We start from the raw sequence: 15,984 nt of genomic DNA, 5'->3' as shown, positions 1-15,984 counted from the left end.
AATTCTTGATAAACTTTGTATTTTTTTTTCTGTCTGAACTACTTATAGGAGTAACAAATGAAAGTGATTGATGAAAAAGAGAAGGAGGGTGAAGGATAGTACGATGGATTTTACGTGATAAATGACATTGCTTGTAAGGTGATAAGTGTAAATAACATACTTGCAAGTTTAAAAGGCAAAACAGTAAAACAAGACACCAAGCGATAGAGAAAAAAAATAAGTAAAAAAAACAGATCAAGTATTGAATGTCTTCAAGTTGATGAGTTTATTTCTTAAATATTTACACAGCAATTAATGTTTCTTTATTTAACAATTTACAATGGAAGTCAAAGTGTGTACGCCTCTTTCAAAATTTGTTCCTCCAATGAGGCATATACTATTTTTTTTATTGTCGGCCCAAGAAGGCAATCTTACATAAATATTGTGCCCCTGACTATCGATTTGTATATTGAAAAAAAAAATGTCACGATTTTTGTGCTTCAACAGAGAAGAATTGATTTATAACTTCCGTCTCTGTCCTCTACACTCAATAAATTCTCAGTACTTATATTCTTCTATCCCCCGGTCTGACGATTTAGGGCAACAAGAAAGAGGGATTCTCGAGTGGATTTTGCCAGTACTGGGGGCTTTCATTGAGGAAGACCACTTCAAAAATTTCTCAACAAGTTCACTCTAATACATCTTCAATTTAAGGATATCTGCATAACATCTTTTTCTATAGCGATATAGCAGCAATAGTTTCTCTATCCTCTTAAACTAATTTTTGCACAAAAAAAACAACAAAGATTATTCATCGTAGAGATATTTGTAGCTTAGCATGGACCAACCCATGCAGAGTTTTGTTGTCTGTTATATGACTGGAATTTTAAATCACTCTCGATTTACACTTGATTTCACTGTAATCACATTTATTCTTTTATGTCATCAATAGTGTGTATATATTTTCATCTCTGTCCACAAACACTTCATGCGTTCACATAAATGTGATTTGGAGGGAGAGATTTACATTTAAAAAAAATCATTGGAATGTTGTTAAAGCTGGTCTCCGATTAGATTGGTTTTCAGTCTATTGAAAAGATAAATTTTATACTTTTAACCTCGTGTGTTTATATTTTATACTGATGCAAAGTTAAGACTCACAACTAAACAGAAAACTTTATTTTATTAACTTGGCAGTGCTTAGAACAATTTTATTGTCAATTTTATATCCAGCTCACAATAACTTTTATTTGTAAACATGTTTTTAAAATTTCCCATGAGAATGAGCGAGATGACTATAGATCTAGATCGCACTCACTCACATTGAAATGTCAAAAACATGTTTCCAAAACAAAAGTTATTGTGCGTTGGGCATTATGTCCAACGCACATAAATTTTGTTTTGTAAATATGTTTTTGACATTTCAATGAGAGGGAATGAAACAGAGAACTAGTCATCATGCTCTCTCTCAAAGGAAATTTTGAAAACATGTTTACAAAAAAAAAAAGTTATTGTGCGTTGGGCAATAAAGTGTGCAATATCAATATTCTTATATTTTTCAAAAAAAATTGTATTATACTTTTTTACGAGCTTTTCTAAGGACCTGAGATATTTCTAATCAGTCAGTTTCCCCTACCTCAAAATTAAATTTGAAAATTTACAAAAATCCTGGTGTTAATATTTTTAAGTATGGGGTAATTTGTGACATTTTGAATAGGTTTATTATATACGCTCTAGTAAATGAAGGGAATATTCAGTTCATTGGAAATTCTTTAAAACCTTGTTATAGACCACCTTTCTCTCTTTTAACGAGAAATGGGTTTTTCAAGTCACTTCTCATTACTGATTTTAAAAAAAGGCAGAAAAGGCGAACTGGAAACGAAGAGGGATATCAAATGCATTTCACTTTAGTATAAGTTTTTGCTACTTTTTACCCCATTTAGTTATTTTTTTAATGGAATTTCTGAAGCAAAAATCTCTTCGAAAAATTCTAAAGCGAACAAGGGATTAATTTTCAGAGGACCCAAACTATCCTGCATACACACACTAATGTATACATATTTTAGAAAAAAAAAGTCTGTCAAAATTGAAACTTCTTTCAAAGAAAGAATTGATATTTTCCTTCAAAGAAGTTTTTTTTTAACGGAAAATATAAATATTTTTTATTGCTCACAACTTTGAACGTTTGAAGACAAATGCTCTTTATGATAAAAATTTAAAGACTTGGGAAGATAAAGAATTTCTAAATTTTCTATTTGTCACATTTTGATCCAGGTTCCCCTACATAACGCAAAATTTCCTAATTTTATATAATCAATATTGTATATATTGTAATAGTAACAAGTAAATATTATTATCAGATTCATTATGATCAGTGAACATTAACTTTTGTTTGTAGTTTGTAAACATGTTTTCAAAATTTTCCATGAGAATGAGCGAGATGACTAAATCTAGATGTCACACACTGGAATTTCAAAAAACATGTTTACTAAACAAAAATTATTGCGCGTTGAGCATAATGTCTAGAACATATTAACTTCAGTTTTGTAAACATGTTTTTGACATTTTAGTGAGAGTGAATAAGACCTAGATCTAGTCATCTCTTTCACTCTACTAGCGAATTTTGTAAACATGTTTTTGCCATTTCAATGAGAATGAAAGAAACAGAGATTTAGTCATCTCGCTCTCTCTCATAGGAAATTTTGAAAACATGTTTACAAACAAAAGTTATTGTGCATTCGGCATTAAGGGAATACGGGAAAAATATGAATTGTTCGAAGGCAGATTGTGTGCGAAGCATAAGAACCTTTCCCTAATTATTTTTTTTCATAAAGCAGAGTAGTTAATAAAAATGTTTACATAGTGTCAAGTTAATTAAAAATGAAACAAAACTCCCACTGAACATATTTACAAGATTGCAATTACAAATTTATAAAAAAAAACTTTTCTTAGAAAAATGGACAAATTGGATATGCAAAAAGACAAAAAAAAATGTTTTTTGAGAATATATACCCGATAAGACATGACAATAACTACTGCAAATTCATAAAGCTTATCTCTAATCATTCCGCTTAGATTATCAAAAGAATAACAAAAAGAACAAGAAAAATCTTCATATTCTAAATCTTACAATCATTAATTTCTAAGATTCTCGATGATCATGTCTTTATTTATTTTATTATTGAAGAAAACTCGTAAAATTTCACAGGAAATCAGGATAAAAAAAAAACATTGTGTGAAGAAAAATTGCATTGACTTTAAATTTAAATGTTTTTCTCTTAAAATTTCAAAATTTTCACCATTTTTAAGAATATAATAATGTACTATGTTAATAGATAACAAGTTCATATATACCAGTTACATTCAATTAAAATTTGGCTTATTTCCAAGTTCACTTGACACCCACGTTCGGAAGTTTATAACTTTTCTCCAAGTATCCATAAAACTTCCAAAAACAACCAGATATTCATTCTATAGGAATTTTGATTGAATATTTCAAACTATTTATAGTTCCACTATATCTTGATTATTAATATTTTCCTATATCAAATATTTGAAGAGAATAATTTGGTTCTGTGACGAACGCATGGTCCAATAACCTATTGATTTATTTTTATACTGGTTGGAGGGTTAACAACGAATCCCACTGAATACGTGGGAAATTTCATTATAGGGGAAAGTGACCATGCTTGATACGATCCAAGCTTGATAATATCTATTTTTTTCCTATGTTAATCAATAGTTATGACTCATTGCAATATATTTCAATAGCTGGTGCTAAGCCTCACATTTCCTAAAAAAAATTAGGATCCTAGCTCTTTTTTCCTAGTTTCAGGAAGCAAAAATCAAAAATAGGCCCAAAACTGTAATTTCGATACATGATATTTCATAAGTATTTCTTAATTAATGTCGCTGTTCAGGAAAACTACTATCATAGGCACATAGAGGGGTGATCAGTACTAATATTTATGTAAAATTATTTTTACTTGGTGGACACTGTTTTTGTGGGTGGTGACAAATTCATAAATTCTACTTGTGTCCATCCTATATTTTAAGAAGGGTCCATGAATGATAATTTAATTGTGGCAACTCTATCTTTAGATGTGATTCTTTCATAATTACACCTATTGAAATCCGCCAATTTTATCGACAATTGACATAATCTTCAACCCTGTTGCCTGAATTTTAAAGTTTCAGAGTGACTTTTTCATGGACTAAAAGTGAAAAAATGGTTTTCGCTAGCGCCCTAATGTCATAAAAACATGGCTTAGAAAAATTACATATAAGTGATTTTAAAACTAATAACCAGTCGTACAAACGATTTAAGCAGATAGATTAGAGTTCCGTCTAAATATTGATGTGCAATTTTTTGTATCCGGTGAATTTTTTGCAGTGAAAATGGGCCTCCGAATTATCGAATCAATTATTATACAGGAAGGCCCCGGACCCAACTTGTATAAAAATCGCCACTGAATTTCCCTTTTCTTCTTGAGGAAAATCTAAGGATTTCCAGGAACTATTTGAGGTTGGATTATGAACCTAATAAGTGAGACATTTTTTTTGTCATATTGGAAGATCGCTTCGGTTTGTGTGTTAATTAGAAAAAAAATACAAACCTTGGACATCATTTTACAGTATCAAGCATGGTCACTTTCCCCTATATTAATTACTCATAAATTAATTGGTTCACATACGTTAATTATATTCAAGCACAAATTACAAACCAAAAATATTGCCACAAAATTTTTACTCATTCCACCAAAAAAAAAAAAACAATGATGATAAAATATTCGCAGTGTGCTCAAAATAACGAATCCGAATTTTCTGCCAATTTTTTTTTATTTATTAATTTTGAGTTCATTGCGCAGTTAAGAATTAATATGGCTCCGTTCAGTAATAAAATAACCTTTCGAAGAGACAAAGCCAATCCAAAGCCAAGCCAAACCTATTCGAAAATCTACCGGAAGCCTAAAGTGCAAGTACTCGCCGTTTTAGCGCTGATTTGTTCTGCCATTTCGTATTTCGGTATTCTTGCCACTTCAATCGTCAATCAATGTCAAGAAAAGTGTGTGTAACCGTGTTCAACAAAAACAAATTTTTGCGTAGTTTTTTGGAATTTTAGGATGGCAAAACGTTTCTATTGCAAATTTCATTAAAATAAGTGTCCTTTTCATGAACTTGCTCATTTTTGTGTAACACGTCGGTTTAAACCGTTTAAACGTTTGAACTTTCAACAGGTTTTTTGGGTAAGTTCTCTCTGATGTACCTTCGAATCGGTACAAAAAAAACCTCAACCGGAAAGAGCTCTTAAATCGGGAAGGTTATTACTGAAGGAGAGGAATAGAGATTTTTCCTGTCATAGTAACTATAAATTATTTTCATAAAACCATAAATTAAAAAAAAAAAACTTTTTAAAAAAATCTATAGATAAAAAATAATTAGTTGATTCGTTAATAATAATAAAAAAAATAATTTTTGAGAAATAATTGATTTAAGCATTTAACCCATTCAGTCAATGTACCAGAAATACTTGAGATAGAATGTTCATATTATGATTAGTTTCCTACAGACTAATAGAGGAATTTATTGAAAAGAAAAAAAATTTACCTTTCATGGGGGCGCGAGGAGCCCCTGTTAAACACACGTCTTAACGGTCGCTGAATTTAAATTCTGTGCATTAACTCATTACAAATTCTATTGCTTTAAATAGAGGAACTATCCAAGAAAACAAATTGGTAACCAGAATTCAAATCAGAAAATAGGAAAGAGACCAATATTGATAAATTCGACGGGATGTCGAATTTTCCGTCCGCCATTTTGAGCAAAAATTTTGCATGACCTTTCGCGAAGCAAAAAAACAATAACAAAATGTATTCCCATCTCTGTCGGACTATTTTTCTCAAGAAATTGAAAAACTAAAATTACTAAAAATCCATTCCCGACAGCAATTCGGATTAAAATTGTCCGGGAATAAATCATCTAAAATCACTCAATTTGCGTATGATGTATAATACCATGGTAAGGAATGGGTTAAGTAGGGGGAATAAGTAAAGCCATTCAAAGGATGCCAACTTATGGGAGAATTTGGGGGGTCCGACGATCTGAAGTCCATATCTCCTACCGTTTAGCTTCTAACGCAGAACCGTAAGATTAGTTTTCATTAACTTTAGAAATACAACATTTTACAAAAATATCCAACTCAAAAAAGAATCTTTTTACAAATTCCATCTTTGTGAAAAGTTCTTTTATTCCTGGTCATTTTCAATATTTATAATTTAGCGTTTCTCAGTGGAGTAGCAAAATCAAATTTCAAGAACAAATATTTATTTACAACAGGTTCATTATCGATTTTTAACCTCATGGGAACGTTTCAAACTGCTCTGCTCGGACATTCCAGGACCTTTGCATTAAATCCGAATTTACTTCAATCGGTTGAAAAATATATTCTCTAGGGCTTTCTCAACATTTAACCTTGGAAAATCGTTAGTAGAAATGATTTTTAAAAGACGCTATTTTAAGAACTATTTTAAAGACTAAAAAGATCATAATTTTGGAAGATTAAAAATGTGGAGCTCAGAGGCAAAATGACACATATCCTATGCTTTAGCCATAGGATATGTGTCATTTTGCCTCTGAGCTCCACAAATAAAGGTCCTATTAATAATGATAAGATCGACTTATGAGGGATGTTATCCTAAGAACCTCAAGTAATTATCTCTAACCCTTTGACCTCTAGATCCGTTAATAATCGGACTAACTGTTGGACAAACAACGCGACGCTCTTTTTGACATTGAAAAAATCGATCAATTATAGACATTGCTCTCCCTCTAAGTTCGAGCAATGACAAATCAAACACAACACAGAGAAGTTATTGACCTGATATGTGAATAATATAATTAAAATTAGAGAAATCATTATGGATAGCCATTTTGAAAAAAACTACAATGATGCAACAAATCAATATAATATTCGTGCAAAATTATAATGTAGTTCAATAAATTTCCCTGCTGAAAGTCAACCACACACATTGAATGATGAAACTGATCATGAATTGAATCAGTCACTTTAGTGTTCCATTGACAAGGGAGATAAAAGGCCATGAGGAGATATAGGGGTTGTTTGAATAGATGGCAAAAAAGCCCCAATTCCAAGAGAAAATTCTAGGCAAAAAAGGAAAAAAAAAGCGTGGGTAGAATTTTTTTCTCATCCTTTTACTCTTCTCAACTGGTCGGTATCATATTTCAATGATTTCTCATTCACTTACATTTCCTTCCTATTCCCCGCGGAATTTTTCTATTGATTTTCTTTTCGAAAAAAAAACCACAAGAGGAAAAAAAAGAGATGCTGCAAGAAAAACTAAGTAAAAAATAAACAACGCATAGAAAAATTGATCAGATGTAAGATGAAATCTTGAAAAATCTCCAGCCATTTATAGATGATCATGGAGCGTGGCAGAAGCTATAAGTTAAAAATAAAAAGACCCTCCGGTACATTGAAAGAGATTACCGCTTATAATTTGTTTTCAAGAAAACTTCCGCTCCTCCATCGAGAGAATCTCACTCGACTTCTTGCACCAACACAACCAATTTATATTTTATAATTATAGCACACGCATTCTTTCATCAACACGCTCAGTATAATGCCCCGTTAAGGAAATCATCTTCACAATATTACCCTAAAACTTCAGCAGATAAACTTGGGCATACAGCACAAAAGTCTCATCAATGACGAGATATTGCATCAATTGGCATTTTATTCCAACAGAATCACAAAAATAATCTTGTAAGGTATTTCACGAAATATTTCGTAATATTCCCACCACCACGAAAAAAAATCCAACATTCACGATCTAAACATTAATACGCGATGCTTTTTTTCTTCTTTTTGTGCACCAAACGATTTGATAAAGATGAACTTCAGAGATGGGAAAGATGCTCACAAGAGACTTTCAAACAATATTACCCATAAAATCTCTCACAGGTGTTGAGAAACAGAAAATATGAATTTTAAGATTATTGAGAAAATTCAGAGATAAAACATGTTTTCCATAAATTTTACTCCACAAAGTCAAATTGCAGAAGATGTATCACACCTTTTCCTCTTTATCAAGCAGCATTAGAACAAGTTTTGACCCAATTTTCTTAAATTCCATTTACCATTTAATTAATATCTCTACGAAACATCATTTCAGGAGCAAATAAAGCTTTCGGAACTTCAAGGAAAATGTTCATAGAGTTTATTTGCAATTTAAATCAAGGCACTTTTGTGTGAGATATTTTTTAGAATTTTTTGAAAAATTGTGAAATAGGAAATTTATTCTGAAAAACCTCGGCTAAGACAGGGAAAGGTGTTTACTCGGATTGTTTTATTTTCATATAATTTTATAAGTAGTTGATTAATCTACAACTGCTTAAAATTTAGGCATTGCCTTGAAGATGGGACAAGAACCCCTACGTAGACAAAATATTTCTTAAAAGTATTCGTAAATGTTTGTGACTTTCTCTACTAGGAACTTACGAAATGCTCGTAAATCGTATAATCCACAAATAAGTTCGTAAAAGTTTGTTCTTTTTTCAAGAACATTATTGAAAAAAAAATCATTTGACGCGATTTTTTTGTTCTCTTACAAACATTTATTCGTAAATGTTCGTACACACAAAAAAATCGTAAAATTTTGTCATTTATTCGTAATTTTCTGTCAAACAAACAAAAGTCTACGAACAATTGTCTGTAAAAGAACAAAAAATGCTTGTCAAATGATCATCTTACGAACAATGCTTGTGAAAAAGTATACAAATTTTTACGAACTTTTTTGTGAGTTATACGACTTACGAGCATTTCGCAAGTCTTCAGTAGAGAAATTCACAAACATTTACAAACAATTTTACGAAATATTTTTTCAATGTATCTTATCTAAGTCTGAAGTCTAATATCTAATTATAAAATCGCAGTGTACGCAGTTCTACCCCGGAACACGGGGTTTTTTTTTTCCGAATATATAGATAGATAGATAGATAGATTTATTTGCTCTTAAACCATCTGCGGCTGCCGCCGACTTCACAACCGACCTCATCGGGCAAGACGGCAGAAAATCCCGAATCACTGGTCGTATAGGCCATATTTATTTTCACAATTCATCATTAGATGAATTGGGTTGTGACCCAGTTTCTCCTATTTTAGAGAGGTAAAATATGATAGTTTTCGATATTTAGGGTAAAATTAGGTTATTTGGAACCATTTACAATTTGGGACACTTGTGATATTCTCACTGTTTCAGATGAGCAAAGAGAAAACAAAGACCGCAAAATAGAAGAAAAATACGTTTAAGAAAAGGAACAAGTTACTTCCTTTTGAATCTCTAAAACAGTGAAAAAATCTCAAATGTCCCAAATTGTAAATGGTTCCAAATTACCCTATTTTACCCTATATTTATTTTTGAAAAATTGCTCAAAATGTATTTGCATCTTGTAATTTCCAAGAAAAGTTATGTAGAAGGAATTGCGATACCTTCAAACAACTCAAGTTTCGAACAATTCTATCTTTTCTTCTGTGTTCCTAATAAATCTAATCCATGGCTCTTTTCAGGAAATCCGAGGCATAGAGCTAGCTAATTTTTGGAAACTTATAAAATATACTTGTGCAAAATGTGTGACAGGCAAAATTTCCGATAATTGTGCAAAATGTATGAAAGACAAGATTTCCATACACAAAGTTTCCAAAAAAAACAAAAATTACCGAAGACAAAGATTCCAAAGACAAACTGGAAAAAACAAAATAGAAAAAGCGAAGATTCCCGATCCCACATTCTAGAGCACTTCTTCGTTGCTTTTCCTTTTGTTATCTAAAACTGACTGAACTGAGATAACGAAATCCAAGATCAATAAAAAAGGTTAGTTTGCAATGAAGCTACCGAATGGGGCGTTCAGAAGAAAAAACTAAAAAATATATATATTTATGTCTAAGTTTAAATTAAGTTTAAAAAAACACCAATTGATTTTTTAACTCGAATTTAATTTAGACTAGTTAGGCCACTTTCAAAAACTAAAGACTGACAGTATTTTTTATCTTAGTGTAAGTGTATCAAATTCCGGCAAACTCGCAATTTCGGCCACTTGTTTTGTTCATCAAATTTTTATGAATTTAAAGTTTTTGCATACTCTTAAATGAAGGTAAAGCCAACATAAAAAAAGACATTTCTATTTCAACCTAAACAAACTTCAAACTAGAAGCCAAACACAGTTCTCAAAAATTTTAAATTTCTAAGCATCTAGCAATTGCAGTGATTTTTCAAAATTTATTGTGTGTCAGTTCTTCTTGTCCTTTTACGTCAAAAATTATTTTCAAAAATTTGCATGGTAAGAAATGAGAGAATAAGAGCCATAAATCTTCTTTGATAACTCTTCATAGACTGGGGACTATTTTGGTTAGTTTACTGTGAAACTTGTTGCGTGTTCATTTAAAATCCTTTCAAAAAATCTGCTTTAAAAACCCCAATTAAAAATTTAAACCTGTATTAATATAAGTTAATAACATACCGTATTTACAGTCAACCCTAAAAAAATCGATGTTTTTCATTATTTATAATTATATTTTAGAAGTGCATTACGTTACTATCACACTTGCTCATTAAAATTTTAATTCAATACAAATTAATTATCGCTAATATACGTTCAAGTGTCTGATTTATGTCTTAAAATCGCTTATTATTTACAATTTGATCCATTTGTTTATAGAATGGTAGACTAGGACTGCAAAAATTGATCTAAATTGACTTAAAGTCATTGAACCCAAAATAATTAATTAACAATTTCCATCAATGTTTTTCTCAAATGTGTTACGTATTTCCATTGCATCCTTTTGCACTTCAAATTTTGTTATGACGCTCAAGGAAAGAAGAAGAGTGCGAATACTTATTTTGACATTTTTTGGATCTAAAGTTCCATCGCAAACATAAACATTTATCTCAAAATTGATTATAGCTAAAAGAATCCTTATTTTTTTATGAATATAGTAATATGTTCCAATGAACTTTGATGTCTAGGCCTCTATGGAGACCGGGGCAGACTTAATCAGGGGTACAATTAGAGACACTGTGGTATGTTATCTGTGTATAGTTTTCTTTAGAAAGAATATTAACCGATCTGCTATTTATTTACTAATATTTGCCAAGCTTATTCAAACATATTTTTCACAAAATATAAACATCGAAAAAAAATCATTTGCTGGCTAATTCTACCCCGGTATCCCTATGCACACATTGGAAACATTAATTTTTGTCTACTGTCTTATTGACAGAATTTTGACACTTCGTGTTTTTCGACAAATTTGTGACGAAAATTTCTCTCAAAAGTGTAAAGGCCTTAGTAGGAAGTGGGGCACATTTGAAAGTGGGGCAGCTTTGAAATTGGGATTTTTCTCCTATTTTTAAATGAAATTGAGCCATATCATAACCTTATTTAGGTTATGATATGATTTAGGTTTATCAATCTATTTTTTTCCATTTTATTTAAAAATGGAAGAAAAATCCAAACTTCAAACCTACCCCAAATTCAAAGGTGCCCCACTTCCCCCTAACAATGTTTTAAAGGGTTAAAAACTCTTTCATTTAATTGAGACAAGATAAACCGGTATTATCGAAGTTCAGTGATACATTTTTTAATAAAATTTTAATTATAATAGGGTAAGTGTGCCAAATTTCGGCAGTTGGATGCAAGCGCCAAAGGCTCAAGTTTGAAATGTAATATCTTTAACCCATTCCTTACCATGGTATTATACATCATACGCAAATTGAGTGATTTTAGATGATTTATTCCTGGGCAATTTTTATCCGAATTGCTGTCGGGAACGAATTTTTAGTAACTTTAGTTCTTCAATTACTTGGTAAAAATAGTCCGACGGAGATGAAAATACATTTTGTTATTGTTTTCTTGCTTCGCGGAAGGTCATGCAAAATTTTTGCTCAAAATGGCGGACGGAAAATTCGACATCCCGTCGAATTTATTAAAATTGGCCTCTTTCCTCTTTTCTGATTAGAATTCTGGTTACCAATTTGTTTTCTTGGATAGTTACTCTATCTAAAGCAATAGAGTATAATGAATTAATGCACAGAATTTAAATTCAGTGACCGTTAAGACGTGTGTTTGAGGGCGAATCCCCGCGCCCCATAATAGATAATTTTTTTTTCTTTTCAAAAAATATATCTATTAATCTGTAGGAAACTAATCCCAAAATATGAACATTCTATCTCAAGTATTTCTGATACATTGACTGAATGAGTTAATAGAAATTTATTTTTTTCATTCCTTCTTATTTTGAGAGTGTTGCTTAGAACCTTGTATGTAAACAGTTTATCGTCTTTATTTATTTTAAAATCGTTTTTAATATATTTTAAAATGAATAAAAATGTAGACATAGCTTTGGTGCCCTATTTCGGCCACCTTCATTCTCATAGTTCCTTGCCCTTCAGGAATTCTTTCAATGCCTTTTTCACGTCATCTCGTTTGTCGAAGCTACATTGTTTGTTATTCTTTTGCATTGTATAATCTCTAGAGTACCTACGTAAAATCTAAAAGTTCATAGAAATTCGAGGAACAAAAAAGGTGGCCGAAATTGCAAGCTGGCCGGAATTTGGCACACTTACCCTAAGTGCAATTCAAAAAATTATGGAGAAATTGATACGAATACAGAGATAAAAATTTCTCTTTACGTTTTAGTCTTCTTCACAAATTAATTGGATAATTCAAATATTTACACAAATTTTCAATTTCCGACACAAATGAACCAATATTTAATTAAATAACAATAATTTTCTAAATATATCACAATATTTGTTTAATTGTTCCCTAATGAGATACTCCACATGGCATTGTAAATTACGGAGCAACGTTTTTTTATCACTAAAACCAAAAAAAAAAAATTAAAGGAAGCCTGGAAATTTTCAATCCCATCAGAAGCTTGTAAGTTTCAATCAGAATTTTGGGTAGTTTAAGCTGAAAAAAGGTTCTAAAGGCGTCTGTTTCAGGCATGGACCCTTCGTCATAATTGATTAATGGATTAAGAGCTTTTAATATCCAAAATGTTTTTGTTCACTCTCCCCAAATAATGTGGAATTCTCAGGCATCGTTTGTGTTGTACCTCCTGCTTCAACAGTAAATATATTCCCAGAAATCCCTTTCCCAAACGGACGTAAAAATCCAAGATCAAGGGGCATAAAGAAAACGACCGACTGGAGAGCCTCATTCCACAATATTTTTATACTCTCCCGGAGCGAGCAAAAGCCCCAAGTCTGTGAGTGTGATTATTTTGGGATGGGGATTGTGGAGTCTGTGAGAGTTCAAGCCATCGCGAAATTTGCAATGAGGCATCTTATGAGAGACAAAGAGATGCGCCCGAGATGCTGCGAGTGGCAACATCTGGCGCACACATTTGCCAGGGAGAATGAATTGTGGGAAATGCGTCTTACCGGGTAGTACATTCCTTGCGGAGGGAGGAAGAACGCTCCTGAGCCCCACAGCTTGATGCCTTCTCTGGCGCCTGGGTGGAAAGTGTGCGGATGTATCCGGAAGCCCCTGGCGGCCACTGTTTCTACGCCGCGTGTCCCCTCAGATGTGGAGACACACCCCAGATGATGCCTCCCTTTGTCTTGTCTTACTGCCAAGGTGCATCAGTGCATCCGGTAACTGAGCACCGGAATGTCCGGGAGTCTCTTTTGGGGCTTCTGTTTTGCTGAATAACCCAAAAATGCGTGCTGTCTGTGTAGACGTTCGATGATGATGATGGAGGGAGGGGTGGAGGGCTTGAGTGAGAGAAGCTGCGTAGCCTCCGGACTCTCAAGATGCGTGACTCTCACTCTCTTCACTTGAGAATTTCTGACCGGGATTTCGAGCTGTAAAACAAAACACTCACTTCCCAGGTCACTGCAATTTCACACCACAGATTCCGCTGATGCACTTTGAGCTCTCAATTTTCCACTGCACTGGAAAATCCCCTTACAAATCACAGCACAAGGATTTCACAGCACTGCAGACAAACTTCAACTGAGCGACAAAATGAAAATGGCTGTCAGCCCTCGATGATTCCGCAGCGCGCAAGAGTGAAAAATTCTTCTTTTTCTTACATTTTACTTTTCACACGGAATTCGATATCGAAATTACTTATGCAGCCAACTTCAGCTTTTCGACTCAAATTTGGCGGTTTTTCACAAATTTTCCCTATTTTTTCTTCTATCCATAAATAAATAAAACTCAATTCAAAGTGAGAAAAGATTTCCCCAAAATAAAGTCCTTGCTTCAAACGGTTTTATATTGATACAAAAATTACCAAGAAGTGGGAAATTTTCAAGTGAGAAGGTGGTTGAAAATAATTGCGCTCAGCATAGATACGAACCACACACTGTTAGAAAGCAGAAAATCGCTATTTCAAAAATGTAACGTTGGCGATGTAAATTTTATTTTGCAAAAATTATAATTTATATTTTGAAAAGAAAACTGTACTAAAGATGATTTTTTAGGTCTCTGACTTTAAAAACAAAACTTATTAGATCCGCGATAAATAGATTTCTGTTTGTACTCAAGGTATTTAGATGTAATTAAAATCAATTAATTCATTGTTTTTTAGCAAAAATGCTTGAATATTTAAAATTTCTAAATAGGAAAATGTGATCCAAAGTGTGAAAATCTAAAAATCTTTTGAAATCTGTAAATTATAAATACACTTAAACCAAGGGGGAGATATTAGAGTCGGGAGTGGTGTACAAGTGAAAATGAAGTGCTTGGAAGTCTTTGGAAGTGGGAGTGCTCAAATATAAAGTTTTTTTTTGCCTAATTACCTATTTTTCAGACTACGTTAGTTGAGATTTTTAATTCGAGCGACAGTATATAATTTGAAGAAGTTTGTTGAAATTTTCAAGTTCGGCTATTACAATGAAATGGATCAAATACGCTCAAAATTATGGCTTAATTTGTGTCGTAATTTTTCCGAGGAAAATATTCAGTTGAACAATAATTTTCCTAAATTTTTGCAGGAATTACAAATTCATGTATGTAGTGGCTCGCAAATAATGACATAAGCATTGCAGTTGACTTTCAATCAATTTGATATAATTTCTTTTCTAATTTTTTTTCGCGAATGTCATTAAGCGGTATCCCATAGGTTACATCCACCATTTTTTGTTTACCTTTGCATTTACTGGAAAAGTTTTAGTATATTATACACTCAGCTCTTCGTTATCCGGCACTTCGTTATCCGGATGACAGCTGCCAAACATTGGCGGTTGATGTATTCAAAATTATTTTTACTAAACATGAAGTTTGTCCAGAGTGAATTAAAGTATTATTATCATTGTATCGAAGTTTTTAATACATAATTGTGATATAAAAATGAAACATAAGCATACCATGAAGAAAATTCTCTTGTTCTTTGTCAGACAGAAAATAAATTCACACAGCACAAATAGAAAAACCGTTGATCATTCAAAAAACCTAAATGTCATTTTGTCCCCCAATCAGCCGGATAACGAAGAGTCGAGTGTATCTCTTCGATGCCAAAAGTATTCTTCAAAAAAAGTAGATTTGTGTTTTTGAGGACTATTAAAAAATGAGGAACGAAAAGGTGCATTTGTAATTTTGGAAAGGTCTAAGTGATCTACCTCCATTAAAGAAACATTTTGGGGGTTTATTTAGATCGCGTCCTTACTCTAAGCATGATTAAAAAGTGGCTTTGAAAATTTAGAAATAGGGATTTATTCTTCGAAATATCAATTTCATTTTAAAGGGTCTCTAATATTGATACCAATATTGTGAGTATCCTAGTAGAAGAAAATTCGTGGATAACAATTGAATAAACTGTTAAAATGTCGGAAAACCTGGAGAACAATAATTAGATCGTATTTCGCTATGTAGAAAGGCTTGGATGTGTTTAAAAGCTCGGCACGTAGATGCCACATTCTTTCACTCAAAGGAAAAAGGGTAACTATGATTGAGGCCATTTTTCTCCTGCTATGTTGC

The 15,984-nt window shown here is 32.3% G+C and overlaps 1 protein-coding gene across 45 annotated transcripts in view; it reads right to left on the bottom strand.

Annotated features, from left to right (window-relative positions):
* LOC129801511 (RNA binding protein fox-1 homolog 2) overlaps window positions 1–15,984 on the bottom strand; it is a 150,288-nt gene that overhangs the window by 94,780 nt on the left and 39,524 nt on the right. For 27 of the 45 annotated variants that reach the window (XM_055846632.1, XM_055846647.1, XM_055846636.1 and 24 more), the window contains exon 1: window positions 13,443–14,073. The exons of 15 other annotated variants lie outside the window; for them this stretch is intronic. In XM_055846632.1, the coding sequence (XP_055702607.1) occupies window positions 13,443–13,454 (12 nt within the window). In that variant the 5' untranslated portion in view covers window positions 13,455–14,073. Of the gene's footprint in view, window positions 1–13,442; window positions 14,109–15,984 lie in introns of those variants that run through there. 3 more of the 45 variants (XM_055846644.1, XM_055846641.1, XM_055846650.1) reach the window with 2 other exon arrangements.

Source organism: Phlebotomus papatasi, chromosome 2 (genome assembly GCF_024763615.1).
Source record: "Phlebotomus papatasi isolate M1 chromosome 2, Ppap_2.1, whole genome shotgun sequence".
NCBI classification, from domain to species: Eukaryota; Metazoa; Arthropoda; class Insecta; order Diptera; family Psychodidae; genus Phlebotomus; species Phlebotomus papatasi.
This window is presented reverse-complemented; position numbering and strand designations above follow the sequence as displayed.